General features: G+C 32.7%; 1 protein-coding gene across 1 annotated transcript; it reads right to left on the bottom strand.

The window, feature by feature from the left end:
- Window positions 1-16,614: 16,614 nt before the first annotated feature.
- Window positions 16,615-17,109, bottom strand: LOC145280383 (uncharacterized). The gene has a single exon (XM_080132154.1). It carries the CDS (start codon window positions 17,107-17,109, stop codon window positions 16,615-16,617), a length of 495 nt encoding a protein of 164 aa, XP_079988280.1.
- Window positions 17,110-24,129: the final 7,020 nt, after the last annotated feature.

Raw genomic sequence — 24,129 nt, 5'->3', positions numbered from 1 at the left:
TACTTGTTTGCGCAAAAAATGATTGCGATATTCGTTCTCAACGTACCCGAAAACCTATAAAAGTAGACAAATTAAAAGTGAATGCCGAGGGGTCGGTAAACTAAAAAAACCCTATACAATAGTATATACATATATATAAATACATAGAATATACATATATAGTATATATATAGTATATATATATGGTATATACATTTATATATACATAGTATATACTATATATATATAGTATATATATATAGTACATATATATAGTACATATATATAGTATATATATAGTATATATATATATAGTATATATATATAGTATATATATATAGTATATATATATATAGTATATATATATAGTATATATATAGTATATATATAGTATATATATAGTATATATATAGTATATATATATAGTATATATATATAGTATATATATAGTATATATATATAGTATATATATATATAGTATATATATATAGTATATATATAGTATATATATATATAGTATACATATATATTGTATATATATAGTATATATATAGTATATATATAGTATATATATATAGTATCTAGTATATATATAGTATATATATAGTATCTAGTATATATATATATAGTATATATATAGTATGCACATATATATATATAGTATATACATATATATATAGTATATACATATATATATAGTATATACATATATATATAGTATATACATATATATAGTATATGCATATATATATAGTATATGCATATATATATATATAGTATATGCATATATATATATATAGTATATACACATATATATATAGTATATACATATATATATAGTATATACATATATATATATAGTATATACATATATATATAGTATATACATATATTTATATATAGTATATACATATATATATGGTATATAAATTTATATATATAGTATATAGTATATACATATATATATAGTATATATATAGTATATAGTATATACACATTTTGGTATATACATATATATATATAGTATATACATATATATATATAGTATAAACATATATATATAGTATATACATATATATAAAGTGTATACTTATATATATATATATATAGTGTATACATATATATAGCATATATATAGTGTATACATATATATATAGTATATACAGATATATATAGCATATATATAGTATATACATATGTATAGTATATATGTAGTATATATATAGTATATACATATATATATATAGTTTATATATAGTATATATATAGTATATACATATATATAGTTTATATATAGTATATATATAGTATATACATATATATATATAGTATATATATAGTATATACATATATATATAGTATATATATAGTATATATATAGTATATACATATATATAGTATATATATAGTATATACATATATATATAGTATATATATAGTATATACATATATATATAGTATATATATAGTATATATAGTATATACATATATATATAGTATATATAGTATATATATAGTATATACATATATATATAGTATATATATAGTATATATAGTATATACATATATATATAGTATATATAGTATATATATAGTATATACATATATATGTAGTATATATATTTAGTATATATATAGTATATACATACACTTGTGCCCGATATTATTCATACCCCTCGGATCTTTGAGATTTCTATAAGAATATTGCTCAAACCAGAAGGTAGACAATATTAAAGGGATTTCAAACAATAAATCAAGCATAAGCATTTAATTTAAACTCAACAAATAAATAAATTATGCAAGTTTGAAACAGTATACAAAGAAAAAACAATAATGGCACTAGTTCAAAATTATTCATACCTCTCTTACTAATAGTCAATAGCATGCCCTTTATTCTTAATAACTACCTGTAACCGTTTTGGATATTTATCAACAAGGTTTTTACAAGCATCAACACTGATTTTTTACCATTCTTCAATGCAGTAGTTCTCCAAATCCCTCAAATTTCTAGGTTTCCGCTTTTTAACCTTAGTTTTCAATATGTGCCAGAGGTTTTCGATAGGGTTCAGGTCGGGACTCTGGCTAGGCCCTTCCAAAATATTAATTTGATTATCCTCAAACCATTTCTTGACTATTTTGGCAGTATGTTTTGGATCATTATCCTGTTGAAGGACCCAGTTTGGTCCTAAATGGAGCTTCTCCGCATCCTGTCTAATGTTTTTCTGGAGTATCTCCAAATATTGCTCCTTCTTCATGGTTCCGTCTATCTTGACCAAACTACCTGGACCACTAGCCGAAAAGGAGCCCCAAAACATTAGGCTACCACCACCATGTTTCACCGTGGGTATGGTGTTCTTTGGGTTGTAAGTTTCTCCTTTCTTCCTCCAAACGTAAGAAGCATCCATATGGCCAAACAATTCAATTTTTGTTTCGTCAGTCCACAAAATACTTGAGAAAACGGACTCTGAAGAATTCACATGGGTCCTAGCAAACTTTAGACGTGCTGCAAGGTGTTTTCCGGCGTGCAATGGAGTCCTTCTTGGTCTTCTTCCTTTCAGACCATTTTCATGCAGAGTCCTTTGCAATGTTTGCCTTGATATTTTTATGCCAGAAGACTCCATATTTTCTAAAATGTCCTTAGTAGTGGTGGTTGGATTTGCATTAACACTGCTTACAATATCCCTGGTGGCTCTAGCAGACAGTTTCCTTTTCCTTCCTCTACCAATCAAGTTGTTTGTTGTGTGGTGGCTCTGGAATTTTTTGATGATGCTCTGTACTGTTGCTGTAGGGACCTCAAATTTCTTGGAAATTGACTTGTAACCTAAACCATCCTTATGTGAATTCACAATTTTAGTCCTAAGATCATTACTAAGCTCTTTTTTCTTCCCCATTCTAATAATTTTTATTCTTTTATTGGTTTTCAGTTGATATCATTTTAATTTCTAAAAAATGCAAAAACCGAAATGAAATTAATCAAAGGTTGTATAAAAGCATTCAAAATAAGAATCAAACAGGAAACAAACAGTCAGAAACTCGATTAATACTGAAAAAATAAGGGGGTATGATTATTTTTGAACATTGCAGATTTTATAAATAGCTGTATATTTCTTTTATTACAAGTATCCCGAGATTTTAAAATGACGAAAATGATCAGAAGAGGTTTATTAAGAATATGTATCAATATGGACGTAAACAATAAATTCTTACAACGTTACACCTAATAAACTCAATTTTCAAGGAGGGGTATGAATAATATCGGGCACAAGTGTATATATATAGTATATATATAGTATATAGTATATACATATATATATAGTATATATATTTAGTATATATATAGTATATACATATATATATAGTATATATATAGTATATAGTATATACATATATATATAGTATATATATTTAGTATATATATAGTATATACATATATATATAGTATATATATAGTATATAGTATATACATATATATATATAGTATATATATTTAGTATAAATATATAGTATATACATATATATATATAGTATATATAGTATATAGTATATACATATATATATATAGTATATATATTTAGTATATATATAGTATATACATATATATATAGTATATATATAGTATATAGTATATACATATATATATATATATAGTATATATATTTAGTATATATATATAGTATATACATATATATATAGTATATATAGTATATAGTATATACATATATATATATATAGTATATATATAGTATATATATAGAATATACGTATATATATAGTATATATATAGTATATATATAGTATATACATATATATAGTATATACATATATATAGTATATATATAGTATATACATATATATAGTATATATATAGTATATACATATATATAGTATATATATAGTATATACATATATATAGCATATATATAGTATATACATATATATATGTATATATATAGTATATACATATATATATAGTATATATATAGTATATACATATATAAATAGTATATATATAGTATATACATATATAAATAGTATATATATAGTATATTCACATATATATAAGATATATATAGTATATACACATATGTATATATAGTATATATATAGTATATACATATATATATAGTATATATATAGTATATACATATATATATAGTATATATATAGTATATACACATATATATATAGTATATTTATAGTATATACATATATATATACAGTATATATATAGTAGATGCATATATATAGTATATATATAGTATATACATATATATATAGTATATACATATATATATATAGTATATACATATATATATAGTATATACATATATATACATATATATGTAGTATATATATAGTATATACATATATGTATATATATAGTATATATATATAGTATATACATATATGTATATATATAGTATATATAGTATATACATATATGTATATATATAGTATATATATAATATATACATATATGTATATATATAGTATATATATATATTGTATATACATATATGTATATATATAGTATATATAGTATATATATAGCATATAAATTTATATGTATATATATAGTATATATATATATAGTATATATATATGTATATATATAGTATATATGTATAGTATATAAATATATATATATATGTAACTATATAGTATATACATATATATGTATATATATAGTATATATATGTAGTATATACATATATATGTATATATGGTATATATATGTATATATATACGTATATATACATATATATAGTATATATATGTAGTATATACATATATATATGTATAATTATAGTATATATATAAATGTATATAGAGTATACATATATAGCATATACATATATATATATATGCATGTATATACATAGTATATATATGTATATGTAGTATATATATATAGTATATGCATATTTATATGTATTTATATAGTATATACATATATATATATATAGTATATATAGAATATATATTTTAGTATATATATAGTATATACATATATATATATACATAGTATATACATATATACATAGTATATACATATATATAGTATATACATATATATACTATATACATATATATACTATATATACAGTATATATAGTATATATATATTATATACTTATATATAATAGTACATATATATAGTACATATATATCGTCTATACATATATATAGTATATATGTATATAGATAGTACATATATATATAGTATATATAGTATGTATATATATAGTATATATATAGTATATATGTATATATAGTACATATATATAGTGTATGTATATATAGTATATGTGTATATATATAGTATGTATATATATAGTATGTATTTATATAGTATATGTGTATATATATAGTATGTATATATATAGTATATACATATAGTATATATATATAGTATGTATATATAGTATATATAGTATGTATATATATAGTATATATTTACTATGTATATATATAGTACATATATAGTATATATATATAGTATGTATATATATAGTACATATATATATAGTATATATAGTATGTATATATATATAGTATATATATAGTATATATATATATAGTATGTATATATATATAGTAAATATATATTGTATATATAGTATGTATATATATAATATATATATATAGTATATATATAGTATGTATATATATATAGTAAATATATATAGTATGTATATATATAGTACATATATAGTATATATATAGTATATATATAGTATATGTAGTATATATGTAGTATATATATAGTATGTATGTAGTATATATATAGTATGTATGTAGTATATATATAGTATATATATAGTATGTATATAGTATATATATAGTATATATATAGTATATATATAGTATATATATAGTATGTATATAGTATATATATAGTATATATATAGTATGTATATAGTATATATATCGTATATATAGTATATATATAGTATATATAGTAGATATATATAGTATATATATAGTATTTATACATAGTATATATATAGTATATATAGTATATATATTATTTATACATAGTATATATATAGTATATATAGTATATATATAGTATATAGTATATATATAGCATATATATAGTATATATAGTATATATATACTACATATATTGTATATACATATATATAGTGTATACATATATAGTATATACATATATATATATTATATACATATATATATAACCACTTCATTTACTCGCATAAAATTGATATACGAAAGTATAGGTTTATGCGTAATATTTAAGTATTTACTTCGAAAGTGCTCAATACGTAGGTAGAGCTAGTTAGTAATTTATAAAATATATATGTCGATATATATTTTATAAATTACTATACATTTATTTATATACATATAGTTTATACAAATATATATTTATTTATATATAGTATATACATATATATATATATATTTATAGATATATGGTATATACATATATATATTTATAGATATATAGTATATACATATATATATTTATAGATATATAGTATATACATATATATATGTATATATATATATATATATATATATATATTTATAGATATATAGTATATACATATATATATATATATGTATGTATATACTTTATATATACATATATATATATATATGTATGTATATACTATATATATATATATATATATTTATATATATATTAGTGTTGTACCGATTAATCGAAATCGGGAATCAGAAAAATCGGTTGTTTTCGGGGTATCGGAATCGGTATTTTAATCGGAAAAATTTGTGGCTAATTTCCGATTCCAAAACCGATTCTTTTAATATTTTATTATGTTAATTTTTCATTGCTGATACTGTTGATAAATATTTATTCCTTTTAAACTATTAGTAAAACTATTCTATTGATCATGATAACAGTAAAAGAAGATCTAAATTTATTTTATCTGCGTAAAATAAACTAAATAAAAGTTGAAACATTGTGAAAATATGCTAGATAACCTTTAGAAGAATGAAGTTTATTTTCAAGGTATTGAAAAAATTGTTTAAATTTAAAGAAATATTTTGTCAAAAAAAATAATATGAAACATTATTGCTTATTAAATTAAAAGTAGAGTATAATAGTGTTGGATTATTTCTGGTTAGGTGTTGGTTCGCACCTTTACCGAGCATTGGCAAATATGACAAGGAATGGCGAAAAAAAGCAATTAATTTTGTTTTTGTATTTTTGTAGGGGGAATTGCTTTCAACTTTCATTTGATTTTTTATTGGTTTAAGTAAATGTTTTAGAGGTCACTTGTCCATACCCTTATCAAACGGTTTAAAATAGTCAAGTATTCTTTAGCACCTAGTTGCCAAATGTTTACAGGCCAGCTTCCCAAGCAGTTCACAGTTTAATGTTAGAAAATTTCAAACGACTAGGTGAGTTTTATTTTATTTTCCTGGGGCCACTTTGTCTGATGCCGGCTGTTTTTTTATGGAATCATTCATTAAAAATATACATGAATGTATCACAATGAATTAATAAAAGTCTGGATAAAATAGATAAAGAGAAAACATTTAGAATTTTTTAAATTGAAAAAGAAATTATATCTACATTTAAAAGTACCCCTTCAACCGCATTGAAATTCTACTTTTGAGCATATTTGTGAACCCACTAAAAACAAAATTATTTTAGAATTTAGGATGGAGAGTTAGTAGCCCATATAAATTAATCTCTAATTAAATATGTATAAATTTTTAAAGAATCAGAATCGGGAATCAGATCGGAATCGGAAATTTTGAAAGGAATTGGTAATTGTATCGGAATCGGGAAAAATTTTGGAATCGTCCCATCATTAATATATATATAGTATATACTATACTATAGTCCTACCTATACTATATATATATATAGTATATACTATACTATAGTCCTACCTATACTATAGTATATACATATATATATATATAGTATATACTATAGTATAGGTAGGACTATAGTATAGTATATACTATAGTCCTACCTATACTATAGTATATGCATATATATATATAGTATATACTATACTACAGTCTATTAAATTTAAAAGGTACTTGTACTACTGAGTACATTTGCATAATTTGACTCGAATTCTCATGAATTCCCGTCAAGCATGGATCAGGTGAGACCGGCAATCATCGGTGTCAGCCGAGCGTTGTTCAAATGTTGAAACACTAATTCGACTTTTTATTTTATTTATTTAATTTTTTTTTTTTCTGTTATGTTTTTAGTAATTTTTAAGGTGATATTAAGGGGGCAGAGGTGACTTTATTTTCTGATTAGTTACTTATTTATTATTTTTTTTTTAATTGAATTTTTGGGAGTTTGATTAGCCAATGAAAAAGCGTTATTTAAATCGAAGCAGACAACATTCAAATTGGAAGAAAATGACTAAACCAACAACAAAAAAAGAAAAGCTGACAAACAAATATATTTTCAAACTCGCCAAACAGAAAAATGACAGGCAAGAAAATAAATCTATACATGTTAGAAAAAGAAATGAAAACATCGATGCAGACAATCTTATATTGTCAGGAGAAGAAATTTCTGTCCCCAAAAAATGAGGTGCAAAAACACAAATGTTTACTTAAAAAAGATCGTGTGTAAAGGATGGTTTCTCTTGGGGATGTACAAATGGACAGTGTCACAAAAAGAACTTGACTGAACAACAAGTCTTGAAAAAAAAAACAAGAAAAAAAATATGTTTACAAAAAAGAATACAAAACAACAACAAAAAAAACTTGTACTTACACCTAACAATTATACGGTAAAAAAATCTTTTCTTGGAGAAAAAAAACAAACTTTCTGTTGATAAATATTTTGCAAAAAAAAAAAAAAATTACTAAAATGAAATAAACATATTTTCATTTTTTAAGGTAGTTTTTTGTGTTTTTTTGGCATTTTTGGATTATTTGCATTTGTATTTTTTTCGATTTTTTTTTTTTTTTTTCATTAGTCTGTTTCTGTTATGACGCTCAGCTGACACCGATGATTGCCGGTCTCGACTGATCCATGCTTGACGGGAATTCACGAGAATTCAGGTCAAATTATGCAAGAGTACCTACTACTCTTTAATCAAGACATTAAAAATGGAAATATTGAAAAAATATATTATATGTACTCGTTATGGAAATAAGTTTTCATGCAAAAAAAAAAAGGTACTTGTACAGTTTAATCAAGATATTCAAAAATGAAAATATCGAAAAACGGTTATATTGTACGTATTCGTTTTGGACTGAAGATTTCCGAAAAATTTTTTTATTTAATTTGATCGAGTAGTTTTTTTTTTTTTTTTTTTTTTTACAGTGGAAAAACACGTTCTTATGAGAGCGTGTTGAAGTCAACCATTATGGAATTTGTTGAGCACTCCACAAGAGATAACTCCATTTAAAATGCTGATACTCTTCCCCATCTTTAATACTAGCTTTTCTTTCTAAAAATCGAACCTTTTGCTCAGTATCATAACAAATTGTTTTTTCGCTGTAAAACAAAAACTACTTGATGAAATTAAGTGAAATTTTTTTCGGAGAACTTTGTTCCATAACAGATACGTGCAATATAAGCTTTTTCGATAGTTTCATTTTTTAATGTCTTGACTAAACTGTACAAGTACCAAAAATAAAGTCACTGGCAACCTGGCATATTCCTCGAGGCAAGACTGGCAAAATACTCTCAAATCCTATATCACATAAAAAGAACCGAATTTCCTAGTCACTGTTACTTCTACCTACAGAAATTTCTCTGGCATCGAAGAATTAAACACAATTTCTTCACCAATGTACTGGATTCGTCATTATGTAGTTTAAATTTAATATAATTTTGATATTATTTACTAAACTTTTTTTCATAACTTTGAAGCTGTGAGAAATCCATATTTTTCAACTTTTTATGTGTATTTGTAAACAGAATGTGCATTTGTGAAGATAACACTGTTTTTAAAAGTAGCATTCTTTAAATAAATAATTAAATTATTAATTATTAAATATGTACTTATATTGTTTGAAATTTTTTCCGAAAGTATGTATTGTTTAGAATAAATAAAGTGTTTATTATTTTTTTTTAAAAAAGTTCTGCTTATTTAAGCCTGTTTACATATTGTTTGCATAACGGTGAGTAGGGATATTGGGTTCCTTCTTGTGATATAGGGTTCCAGAGTGTTTGTACCAATCTTTCCTGGAGGAATATGCCGGATTGTCAAATCACTTAATTTGATCAAGTATGTAAGGAGTTGATAGATATTCATTGATGCCTGGTATCACAGCCATAGCGTGAGCATAGCTAAATATCTCCCAACCCTTAACTAAAAAAATAAAAGGTGTCAGTAATTAGCAATATGAAGACCGGTTTCAACATTTGATATAGAAATTTATTGAAGGGAACATCTTTTTTTATATATGAATGTGTGCCCTGTCATCACACAGGAGAAAAAATGGTAAAGTTTGTTTTTGATTCTGGAATTAAATGAGTGAATCTTTCTGGACAGAGAGAATAATGTAAATAGGGACAAAAAGAATATGTTACTGTGTATAGGTAGTGAATCAGTGTGGATGTCTTATGTGTCTGCCGGATTTCGTTAAAGTTGTAGCACTAGGTAGCATGTATTGTTAGGCGTGGCAGCTGACCCTGTTTGAAGAGTATATATCTTAGTTGATGGCAGTCAAAAAGAAAAGTGACATCACCAACTTGTGTTGCATGGTTGCCTGGTGAGATAAATGGTGCAATTTCAAAGGAAATGAGCCGTGTGTGGTTGCAAGGTACATTGGATGTTTATATCCATTTAGAGAATATCACTGTGTTGAACAAAAGGCAGAATGTCGTAGGTGATAATTTCTCATCATTCCTTGGTTTGCTGTGTTTTGTCGTAGATCCATACAAGTCTGCACAGTCTAAAGTGACGGGTGCAAATGAGTTTGCACAGTCAGACATGACCGGTACATGTGAGTCTGCACAGTCAATGTACAAGTGGGTCTGTACTGGTGTATCAGCATTGTGTAAAAATCCGATGTGGTTGGCGCAGGTGAAGGAGCGTTATAAATTTCTGTACATGTGGAAATGTTTGTATCGCGATATGCATGGTGGTTTGGCCGTGATTGGTGCAAGAACATTTGTCTACATTGAGATGTAAGCTTCATGGGAAAATATTGCATTAAATAGGCATTGATAATGACCGCTGGTAACAATGTAGGTAAAATTCTGGGCGATTTTGCAGAGACGGCCAGCACTACAGGCCGACCTGGTACTTTTAAGAGAGAGGGACACGCCAAATAATTACACCAGTGAAAATGTGAATTCAATTTTAAAACGAATAATTAACTATATTTAAGTATCTATTTAACGAATTATGTTTATAACTATTTATTTAACAGGAAAAAGAACAAATTATATTTATAACTTTTTATTTAACAAAAAAAACGAAATGTGAAATGTAAACAATGTTTAAAATCTATACTGCTGTTGGATACATGCAATTAGGCGGGGGAAAAACATGCTGTTGCATTTCCATTATTGTCATAATGCGATTGACAATTTCAGTTTTCATGATAAAACTTTAAAAAAACAAACCCTCTCTTAAAAGTACCGGGTCAGCCTGTAGTGCTGTCCGTCTCTGCAAAATTGCCAAATTCTGTTGGTTGGCTGGTTTTCCAACATACTGGCTGCAGGAATCTGGATTTGTAAGAGGTCCATGTGTGTTTTTGGCTCCAATTGATTTTCATCGGAGTTCGATTCATAGAAAAATCATCTTTAATTTTTGATTTTGGAGTGATTATTTGCAAAAATTCGGTAATTTTTTTAGACCAATGTCGTTATTTCATAAGGAAGTCCATGGATACACGTCTTGTTGATTTAATAATGTTGTATTAGATGCTTGGAAAAGAAAGATCGGTTTTGTTTGTTTTTCTTTTCTTTTCCTGAGTGTCTGGTCATTTATTTTTCTTTTTTTGTTTAAGTTGGGAAACCAAAAGGTATGGTCGACTGTTCAAAAAAAAAAATGGGATTTTGAGTATGAAATGTGTGGCTGTGGTTGATGATAGAGTATCGGTCTCCATCGTAGTCACACAAGTTTTGATTCTGGAATTAAATGAGTGAGTCTTTCTAGACGGATGGAATAATGTCCGTTAAAGAAATAGAGGCAAAAAGGAATTAAATTTCTTTTTAAAATAAATCAGATCCAATTAAAGGTAAATCATTTCCATACAAATATGTCAGAGTTGATTGTCCATGCAGTTATCCTGCTCGGCTCGAAAAACAAGTAATGTTGTGTGGCAAAAACATATTGTTCCAGAAGTTATTCTGATCAGCTTGAAAGACAGGAAATGTTGAGCAACAAAATCCTATTTTTCACGTAGTAATTTTGCTTGGGTCGAAAGACAAGTAATGCTGAGCGGCAAAAATATATTGTTCCTTTTAGCCGAGGAATGTGCTTTTGCACCATGTTGCTGGAATGACAAGCAAAATGAAAAAGAGTTTATGTGCATGACGCATGAAGTCATGTTAGTGTTTTTACGTCCCACAAGATGGAGTCAGCAGCATGTTGTTTACCGGTAAAAATGCATAATGAATTGGCTAGATTGGACTGACTGAATTGGTTTAATTTACGCATGGTGTCTTTTATATGCTTTGGGTGACTCCAGAAAATGTCAGAAAAGATTTGAGAAATGTGTTTTTCTTTGAGCGCTGATTGGACAGAAAGTAGATACTCTGTCACGTGGTATGCGCTGTTTTACATCTGCATGAAAAAACAAAGTTTTATTTTTTATCTCCACAGAATTTGCATAGATGTATACACCAAATGTGTGCGTAACTGAAATGTTATTTAATTATGGCAAATGCGCGTGTAACTGAAATGTTATTTATTTATTTCAATATTTCTAGCATACTGCTACAAGTAAAAATCAAGTTTTAATGAGATTGATCAAGTTGTGGCCATCTTTATTCCATGGATGAGGAGAGGGTGCCAGGGAGTTAACTCCAATCATCGGTTAAAGTTTGTCAAAATTTGACAAGATTATTTTGAAACATGGGCAGAAAAAATACCTAGATAAATATTTTAGATTGGTGCTTGTTTACAATTGGGCCTCTAAAAAAATTTGTTGTATGGTAAGGAAACTTGGTTGTGCAGACCAAGCTTTACTCAACTTAAACCCAAGGTACAGCCTGCAATACAAAAGAACATAACGCTCCTGAGACATATTGTAAAGACAGTGACATATGAACAATGTACATATACAACAATAAATAGTGAGGTAAAGTAAGTAATGAAAGCGAGACACCCATATGTCTGCACCGATGCTGAGCTTGTTTCCCGCCAGTCTCCAAAACATAAACAAATATGAAAACGCTCGCTAGCGAAGTATGAAAATGTCACAGTAACAGCAAACTAGAAAGAAAATGATAGCACTGTTGGTATGCGCTGACACAGCAGACCTTAGACAAACTAGAACAGAATTAATAATATACACAAACACATGTACACATCACCCCTCCTCTCAGCCAAAGACATCTATACACCTGATTTAGTCCCAGCCATAGCGTATAGGAGGTTTGGAGATACGAGTAGATTTCCTTGTTTCACATGGAGTGTCATTTTCACAGTTCAAGTGTTGTACCTCCTCAGCAGCAGTCTCCTTCACTGAGGCTGTCTGATCCTCTACGTTAGGTACCACAGGTGTTAGATGAGTCTGTCCAGGTTCCTTAAGGTAAGTTCCTTTAATAGTTGAGGTGTCAGGACACCGGGCTAGATCACGGACAGATACCGTAGACTCTTGCCCGTCAGAATACTTGATGGTGGCATAGGTGGGATTGCAGTCAAGAAGTTCAACCTGATCCACAAGAGGGTCATTCTTGCTGCTTCTTACAAACCGTCGCAGCAACACAGTACCAGGTGTCATTAACCAAGGAGGCAGAGAGTTTCCATGAGTCGAACGTCGTTGAAATGTAAAGAACCTTTCATGTGGTGTGGTGTTGGTAGAGGTACATAAGAGTGATCTTAAGGAGTGCAGCACATCTGGAAGAACCAGGTCCCAGTGAATATCGGGCAAGTTACGGGACTTGAGAGCTAATTTGACAGATTTCCAAACTATGCCATTATATCGTTCCACTTGAGAGTTGCCTGTGGGGTGGTATGGGGTCGTGCGACTGGTTGCAACTCCCTTTTGTGAAAGGTAGTCTTTTAGGTCCTTAGACATGAAGAAAGTCCCTTGGTCAAAATGGATGTAGTGTGGCATTCCACAAAGAGTAAAGATCTGCTCCAGACATTTTATCACTGTCGAAGTGTTCATATTAGGACAAGGGAATGCAAAGGGGAAGCATGAATACTCATCAACATATAAGGGTTACGTGAAGCAGTAGGTAAGGGTCCCTTGAAGTCAATGCTGAGCTGCTCCATCGGTTGTGTTGCTTTTATTAGCCTCCCTTCTGCAGGATTGTAAAACCGAGGTTTTAAGTCTGCACAGATCCTGCAGGAAGCACAAGTCCTCTTCACTTCCTCTGTGGAAAAGGGGAGACTTTTTGTTCTCACAAAATGCAGCAGTCTGGTTACCCCTGGATGACAAAGAAAATTATGAAGATCTGTGAGGGTTGATGATGTAAAAGCTGAACAATAAAATGCTCGAGTGAGAGTATCTGGCACCACATTTTCCTTCCCTGGTCGATATCTTATAGTATAACTGAAGGCTGCAAGCTCCAGTCTCCATTCTTGGATCTTGCTATTCTTAATCTTGGTACGTTTTCTACAGTCAAACATGAATGCCACAGAACGTTGATCAGTCACAAGGTTGAAGTGACGACGTGCTAAGAAGTGGCTCCATTTCCTTACTGCTTCAATAATAGCAGTAGACTCCTTTTCGACTATGTGGTAATGCAGTTCACTCCCTTGTAGTGTCCTGGACATAAAAGCAACAGGTCTGCCTCCCTTGTTGAGTACTGCAGAAACAGCAACATCAGATGCATCGCACTCAACCTCAAAAGGCAGGTTTTCATCCACAGAGTGAAGAGTGGCCGCCTCCAGTTCACCTTCGAGCTCATTAAATGCTTGTAGTGCTTTTTCATCAAGTGGAAACTTTTTTACTTTCACCAACAGTTGTATTTTCTGCAAGAAGTTTTGAATCAATTTAGCATAGTAGGCAAACATTCCTAGTGTCCTTTTTAAAGATCCAGCATTTGATGTTGCTGGAAGCTCCTGTAAAGGACGAAGTCTCTCAGGATCTGGCCTTATGACTCCCTCCCCCACACAGTACCCAAGAACATTTATGGAGTTCACAGATTTTATAGTTTTTGACTCATTAAGAGTTATGTTCCTCTGACTGACAACCTTCAAAAAGCCTTGCACATTTTGGTCGTGCTCCTCTTGCTTGTGACCAGCAATAGTAATATTATCAAGGTATGGGCAGGTATCTTGCAAGTGTTCATCCTTGATTAACTTGTTCATAGCCCGCTGAAAAATGGCTACACCATTTGTGACTTCAAACGGCACCTGCAAAACTGGTATAGGCAACCATTGGCTTCAAAGGCAGTGTATTTCCTCTCGGCCTCCTTTAATGGTATCTGATGGTAAGCACTTTTCAGGTCGAAAGTAGAGAATACACTGTATTTTGCCAAGTTGTTGACCATCTCATCAATTCTTGGAAGGGGGTACGCATCCAGTTCTGTGTACTGATTAATTGTCTGTGGGTAGTCAATACACATTCATTTCTTGTGTCTGTGTGTGGGATCCTTCACCACTACAACTTGAGCTTGCCAAGGGGACAAACTAGTCTCAATTATGTCTTCTTTGAGTAATCTGTTTACTTCTTCCCCAATAAATTCTTGGTCTTCCTTACAGAAGCATCTCGACCTGGAAGCAATCGGCTTGCAATTAGGTGATAAATTAGGGAACAGAGAGGGCTCATCTAATGATACTGTAGCAAGAGCACAGTATGCATTGTCTCCCTTCAGAGTCAACTCAGGCCTGGGTCCTCCATACTCAAACTTTACACTCAAATGCATCTGCTGGAAATCCTGACCAAGGATCAAGCCTGAACAAAGATCTTTCGTTATTCCTAGTCATATACCTGAATAGTATTGGCTATTAGGGTTGAGTTGAAGGTCTGCTATTACAAATCCTGGAGAACTAGTTGTCAGAGATTTCTGGACCAAAGAGATACCCCTACTGGTTTTGTGCACTTTCAGCCATAACTCCCGGGCAACCCGCTCATCAATGTAGCTGTCCGTGTTGCAAGAATCCACGAGAGCACTCACTCTCCGACCACCAATGGTTGCCGAAGCAGCAGCCTTCGAGAGACCCTGGGGAACATTAGTGGCCAAAATATGAGAGGTGGAGCCGAAAATTGTGGCCATTAAGCCTAAGGACACCCTTGACTTGAACTTGCCCGACTTACACACCCGGGCAAAATGCCCCTTTTTGGCACATTTGTTACAAGTAGCCTCACGTGCTGGGCAGCGATTCCGTCCATGGTAAGGACCACCACAAAAGAAGCATTTTTGGTATTACTACAGGTTGCAGCCACTGTTGATTTCTCAGATGCCAACACTTCCTGAGCTCCACCCTCCTCAGTAGTAGTCACCGAAGAACCTTCCAAGGTCCGTGAAGCAACTACAGCAGCAGTGTGAGCAGTTCATGGAGTATAGGCATCAGCATTGCGCTAAGCCAGGTCTAGTGTGTAGGCTCTGTTGTAAGCAGGCTGCAGATCAAGAGTGTCACTTTCAAGGAGGTGTTGGCGTATCAGGGGTGAGGCAATGCCATTGATAAAAGCATCGCGAATTGATTCCTCACGGTACTTTTCCGCACTCACAGCCTTAAAGTTACAATCCTTGCTTAACTTACGGAGTTCTCTGAGAAACTCGTCAAGGGATTCACCCGGCTTCTGCTGTTTAGTTGCTAAGGGGTGTCTAGCAAAGATTTCATTGGGAGTTTTTACATATAAGTTTTTCAGAGTAGAGATAGCAGAATCATAGTCTTCACAGTCTTCAATGTACTCAAATACATTATGAGTCACACAGTTGACCAACGTCCGGAACGTATCTGGAGCCTTGTCAATGAAGTTCTTGAAGGTTCTGTACCAGTGGCGCCACTCCTTCGCTGCTGACGGAGTGCTGGGGTCGATGTCTAAGCGTGTGGGCTGGAACACTTTCTCCATGGTTGGTCGTAAGTTGAGTAAATTGTTGTGGGGTAAGGAAACTTGGTTGTGCAGACCAAGCTTTACTCAACTTAAACCCAAGGTACAGCCTGCAATACAAAAGAACATAACGCTCCTGAGACATATTGTAAAGACAGTGACATATGAACAATGTACATATACAACAATAAATAAATAATGAGGTAAAGTAAGTAATGAAAGCGAGACACCCATATGTCTGCACCGATGCTGAGCTTGTTTCCCGCCAGTCTCCAAAACATAAACAAATATGAAAACGCTCGCTAGCGAAGTATGAAAATGTCACAGTAACAACAAAGTTAACCTACAAAACCAATATAACAAAATTCTTTTCCAGAAAAAATCTTTAAAAATCTTTATGATGTATATACCTGTCACAACACAAAGATGTCATATTCCCAAAATTATGTAAATTGATCAAGTAATTTTTTTTATTTAAGAAAATAAAATTTTATGACACATTTTATCAAAGGATTTGTGTGCAAACAATCAACCTTTCACCCCCGAGAAAAATAATTTAAAATTACCACTTTTATAGGGGGTGCTGAAAATCAAAATAACGTTTACAATTCTGGCAAACAAGTAGTTTCCAAGATATAAAGAAATGTTAGTTTAAAAAAAAATGGTATAGAACTTGTATATTTTTTAACAGGTGCTTTTGGAGTTTAATTAACTATTTTTCCGCAGCCGTCACAACACATTTTGAGAAAACTTCTGCTACTTTTTCATCAGTCTGCAGTTTTTCCTTGGTTTCTCTTATAAAATCATCACTTTCAACTTCTTTCCTTATATCATCCAGAGTAACAGGAAATTCTTTCATAGTGTTGCATAAGATCAAACTATAATCTCTCTCTGATCGTAGTGATGCGATCACTGAGTCTTCAAGTGGTTCACTATTCCTTGGTATTAAATGGGACAGCCTGTCTGCGTGCCCTAATTTCTTTGAGAGAAGGAACTTCATATCAAAGTCATAACTTAGTAGGATTGTTCCTCATCTTTGGAGCGTGTTTGCCATATATGAGCCAGACATAGAGATCAGCGGCTTGTGGTCTGTTTGAACTTGAAATGTCATCCATGGAGACATCTGTGAAATCTTTTACTGTAAAAATGATGCTTAAGGATTCTTTCTCTATCTGGGAATAATTCATTTCCACAGGAAGTAGGGGTCTTGATGCATTGGGCATTTTATGCAGGATACATGCACTAATTCCACATGTGCTCATGTCACCTGTGACAATAATGTCTAAATCTGCATTGTAATGAGTCAGGAATAGTTCCAATGTGAGCACTTCTTAGATTTTCGAATGCCATCTTGCATTCTGTGGTCCAGTTCCAAACCTTGTCCTTCCTTAGTTCATTTAAAAGTGCATGCAATGTGTGCATATTAGGAATGAAGACTTGATAGCAATTAGCTAAGCCTAAAACACTTTGCAGTGTTGTTATGCCATGTGGTTTAGGCATATTTTTAATTGCTATGGACCTTTTTGGAGAATATTTTCCTTCCATTTAGTTTTGTAAAAACTTCCTCGGGGTAGGGTTGTGGGTAATGATGATCCCTAAGTGCTGCATTCAACCTGGTCAAGAAGTCTTCGCAAACTGATATCATTTGATTTTTACTTTACATACTCGGTGGGGGCAGCCCACCAGCTGTAGTTGACTGAGGTCAAAATTTCTGCTTTGATGAGTCTGTCTAGTTCTACGTCAATTTTTTGTATAGAAGCAAATGGTATGCTGCATTTCTTTTTGAAGACTGGAGTGGCATTGTCATGTAAATTGAACTTTGCCTCCATTTTTGTACAGCAGCCTAGTTTGTCGGAAAAAACATTGAGGAATGACTCATTCAGGTCTTTCTTTAGTTTTTCAGCTTTGGCTGTAAGGTTGTCCACTTTTTAACAAAAATCGCTAATGGGCGAGTCCCAGACTTCAAATTTTTGGATCCAGTCTGCCTAAAAAGGTTATTAATATTTTTTAATACATAAACCTTGAGCTTCAGTTTTTTCCTTTCAACGTTATGTTAGTGGTAACTTTGCCTTTAAATCTTATTCTTTCTCTAGTTATTGAACGAGCCATTTCTTGGTTCTCTTCATCTCTGGTTTTCCGATTTTGCACCAAGTATGGTGATTTATGATGGACAAATCCAAACCACTGTCAAGTTGAAGTCTAACATTCTTGTCCCCCATTTTTACTGTCACATATTTCCGTACATTTGAATCCTCGTTTTTACATAGCTCCTGTGGGGTCGTTTTGCTCTGCAATGTGAGGCTTTGTGTCCATTGCATCTGCATCGATCACATTTCTGGGACCGGTATGGGCAATCCTTCTGCCAGTGAAGTTCTCCACATCCTTGACCTGGGTAACTTGGTAACTCAAGTTTATGTTGGGATTTTTCCCAATGGTCATGTTTGGCTTTCACTTGGCTGTTTGGAGAGTAAGATTTTTGTTACTTTGTACTTTTCTAATGTGTGCTACACCTGCCTCTTCTATATTTTTGGAGTCTTGCGTCTCCAAGATGATTCTTTGGCATTCCTCAGCCAATTGTTGAAGGGTTATATTGATTCATTTTCCAATCTGTTTAGTGCCCAGCATCTGAGTTCAGCATTCTTGGTTGAATAAAAATCAGGACCTTAAAGTGGTCGGCCATTAATGCGGATAGTCCGAAGTTGTCAGTGTGTTTTTATGACTGAAGCAAATATGGTGTAATCTTGGTCTTTGTGGGTCAGGTTGATGCATCTCCATCCTTTATGGAATAAGCTAATGCTTGGACAGGATAATTCCATCAATGATTTCACTGTCTCGTCAAAGGACAATTCGCTCATCTGTTTAGGAATGATGTAGTCCATGAACTTATGTTTCGCAACTCCCAACTTCCAGACGAACCTTCATCTGCTCATGCCATGACTTGCAATCAATCCTGAATACATCACCAAATCTGCAAAAATAGGCTCTATAAGTCCACTCCTCTTCAGAACAATAGTGAAATGTTTCTAATGCTGACCAGATCACGATTTGGAAAAAAACATTCTAGTCTGACTCGTTGCTGTCTTTCTTTGCTATTACTTTAGTTAATAGTTCCAATCTCTTCTTTGCCTGTGACTGCATTTCCAGTATTTTTTTGCTGAATTGCCTTCTTTCCTGTTCTCTTTCTCTTCTTTCTGCTTCTCTTTTTCTTCTTTTCTCCCTGTCTTTTTTATTCTCTTTCTCTTCTCACATTACCTTACACAATGTCATGCACGGGCCTGAAATCCTTGGTAGTGAGGACATGGCAGGCTTGGCCGAGACTACTTATGAACAGTTCGGACGAAAATTGCCCATTGCTGGCCTCACCTCCCACGTCCAGAGGAAATATTAGTTTCAAAGCCCTGTAAAATGAAGGGTGCACATATATACGATTCCTGTCTTCACATTTGACTTGAAGTTTTATGAGCAAGGGATGTTCCAAGTCCACCACCTGCTAGTTTTGTATCGCATCCATCACTGCCTCTATCATATTTCAGAGGGCTTGAGTTCTAGGGTCTTTGTTGACTCTCACAAAGGTAGTCAACATAGGGGCATCTTTAAATTTGGTGGGGTCAGTGACGTCGCCACCGACGTAAATAAAGTTTCTTAGCTGGTCGTATTGGACCTTCTGATTCCTTTTGAGTTGTGGAGTTTTTTGCAGAAAGGTCCGTTTTACATATCCTGCCTCCTGGCAGGAAGGGGAGTTTCTTTGTACGCTCCGTGCGTACTGTCCTCTTGAGCAGGAGGAGGAGTGGGAGTGGAAGTGTTGGGAGAGTAGGATCTTTTTGGTCCTCCTTCGATCTATCATTGGAGGGCTACATGGTGAGTTCCTAGGGGATTTTGGGTGGGAGGAGTTTTGCTGCTCCGGCTTATTGGGGGTTGGGGGTGCAAGGGGTTTAGCCTTGGGAATTAATGTAATGTCTTTTTCTGCTAGGGGTTCACCTTTGGTCTTTTGACTCTTCCTCTTCCTTGTCCTCTTGCCATCAGTTGCCTTGATCGCTGCTGCCTCTTGTTTTGTCGTCTTCTTCAAATGCCACCTCTTCCTCAGACTCTTGTAATTTCCTCTTGCTCCAGGCAGAGGGCACTTCGGTATTCATTACAGTGTCCAGTGTCTTTGTGATGTTTTCTGGCTAGTTTCTGGTCACCAGTTGCTTGGGCGGGTTCTTGGCATGCCTGCCCTTCCTGGTGACTGTTAACCATCCAGCCAGAGCTTCGATAGGAACTGCTGTTGGAGCTTGGGTTGGGACTGCTGCTGTTGTCTTCTCTTGTGGTTTGGTAGGGGCCTTGGCCGGGTGTCTTTTTGGGCAGTTCTTGGTCATGTGCCCCTGTTGTTGGCAGTGCCAGCAGTGAGGCCTCCGACCTTCCACGATTATGGACAGTGTCCATTGTCCAAACTTCAACATGGCTGGAATTTTGTTGAAGCCAGCCCTGTCCTGACTCATTCGAATCTTATCGTCCTCAGTCATCATGTGGCGTTGGCTGTAGACTCGGGTTACTGCCTCTACGTCTCCGTATTGACTGAGGATAGCCCCGAGCTGTTTGACTTGCATATAGCACAGGACGTTCCATACGGAGACTGTTGCTATTCTTCAACTGAGATATTCTGGCTGTAGTTTAAGATTTTTTCAGCAGTGGTCGGATCTGAACAGCCTCTCCGCATCTTCCTGGCTGGGGAGCAGCATGTCCCACATGGCATTGCTTCTCCTGCATATGTACTTTGCTGGAATGTTCTGCTCCAGGAGAAGCTCTACCATGGTGTCCTTATTGACACCCGTAAGGCCCTTAGTTTTGAGATCCAAGGTGACCAGGGATAGCACTTGTTTCTCTAATTCCTCCACTTGTCCAGGCTGGGGTTTTATGCTGTTCTCCTCCGTGCATTCCTTGTAGGTGGAGTTGAACAGCTCCCTATATCCTTCTGGTGTCAGCTGGTATGTGCTTGGAGACCCCATGCCATTCCATCTTTTTGTTTGTTTTTAGATGGTTCTTGGTGAGGAGATGCTGGCACTGCCTTTTGTTTCTTCTGTTGCTGCTGGGTTTGCAAGGGGACTGGAGATTTCGTCCGAGGGGAATTTGGTGTAAGTGCTGGCCATTCTGTTGATGTAGCAGCTTGGCTTGCATCGGTTCTCTGGCTTCCCTCTTTCTTTTTCTTTTGGCTTTGCTGGGTTTTGGGTCCATCACTCGGATGATCTGCTGTATTTGAGGCCTGCTTTTTGGAAGACGGTGGTGCCTCCCCTTTTGAGGAGGGAGTGCCTGAAACCTTCATGGGCTGCATTGCTGGTTGTGGAGGGGTTTTCATCTGCTTTGGCTCATCTTTCAGTGGTTCCACTTCTTTCCTTTCCATTGCTCTCTTTTTCGTGGAGTTTACCTTTTGGGGAGCGATTGCTGTAGGGGGTTCTTTCCTAACTTGTTCTCCCAAAAGAACCTTGATGGAGGCTATTGTGGTGCTGATTAGCTCCTCGGTCCTCTTGGAGACACCATCTTCTGCTTCCCTGTCAGACATTTGGGAGGTGTCCTTATGGGGAGCAGGAGTCAAGTGCTTGAATGACGATGCTGGGAACTGAGGCGCCTAAGGTGTCACCGAGTATGGTCCACCTGTTGCTCCATTGGCTCCTTCTTCTGCGGAGCTGCCCTCTAGGGGAATGGGGATTGGAGTATGCTGAGAGTACAGATATTACACTTTGATCTTATATAATTTATTTTGTTGAAGAGTTTTAATTTAAAATTTTAATAAAAAAATCTAAAAATAAAAATTAAAATCAATAAGAAATTGGGGAGGAGGAAGGTGCAGGGTCTTTGTGACTATAGTAATTTAGAGAACTATGTGGCATTACTCTTGACTGGCAACATTTACCACGATACTACATTCACTCTATGGAGTTAAAAACTAATTAATGAACCTCAGCGTTTGGAAAAAACATTTACAATTTAAACAAATTTCTGTGTGTGTGTGTGTGTGTGTGTGTGTGTGTGTGTGTGTACGCACGCATGCGCGCATTTTTTTTTTTTTTTGTGTGTCTGTGTGTGAAAAAGAGTTCAATTTCAAAGTCTTTAATTTGGTGAAAAAAGTGGGGAGTTATTCATGAAAAAATAAAATGAAAAGGGCCTATTGGGGTGTTAGTATGGTCCCTCCCTGAGCCAGTCTAAGTAATTAGATCACCTATTGTTTTCAGGGAACCGAAAACAAGCAGGAAGATCCCTGGTGGGGATTGGGGAAAAATCTTATCAGGTGTGAGAAGAAAAATAAAGCAGCAAGGCGGGTGGAGTGGAAAGCGACCTCCGAGTAGGGGATGACCTGGGGTAGAAAAAACAAAAAAAGTTGTGCAAGGGTTGGGCAGACTCGGAGGTTCTCTAATACCAAAAAATAAAAAAAATCAGGGAACAAGATCTCATTTGTACCACCAGTCAAGAGTCTTTACACTTTGATCTTAGCCAGAAGACCAAGTATCAAAGACCAACTATCAAGTATCCTTTAAAAAAAAATAAAATAAAATACTGACCGTGCTGAAATACTAACATTATTTAGAAAGCCATTCGTACTGTGGGGAGGTGGAGGTTTTTTTTTTTGTTGTTTTTTTAACTATTCTGTACTTCCACCTAATTTAATAAATAAAAAACTGACATACGAAAAAGTTTGCACAGCTGAGAACAGATACTACATTTTGATCTTAGCCAACCAAGTAGTTCCTACCAAGCATAATCTCCTCCTTAAAAAAATGGTGAGATGAGGTCACGTGACTGCTGAGAAAGATACTACACTTTGATCTTAGTCAAAAAGCCAAGTAGGTTCTTCCCAACATTAAGTATCCGTTCCTCAATCCATTTCTTGATTAGTCTGTAGTAAAGCAAGTGTTGTCTAATCACTAACTGCACTTTGAAATATTTATTTTTTGAGTAGTATGAATTTTAAATAAGTTGCTTCTACAGTATAGTACCCATATAAAAAATACAAACAATTTATAATGAAACCATGTATTTTGAAAAACTGCAGTCATTTTCCGGAAGTGA

This window comes from Euprymna scolopes, chromosome 7 (assembly GCF_053919585.1).
Source record: "Euprymna scolopes isolate OS-2025 chromosome 7, ASM5391958v1, whole genome shotgun sequence".
Classification (NCBI taxonomy): domain Eukaryota; kingdom Metazoa; phylum Mollusca; class Cephalopoda; order Sepiida; family Sepiolidae; genus Euprymna; species Euprymna scolopes.
The sequence above is the reverse complement of the archived record's forward strand: the minus strand, read 5'-3'. Positions and strand labels throughout refer to the sequence as shown.

Bases quoted from the DNA above. Each gene is read 5' to 3' on its own strand.
- LOC145280383 (XM_080132154.1), bottom strand. From the start codon at position 17,109: ATGGAGAAAGTGTTCCAGCCCACACGCTTAGACATCGACCCCAGCACT.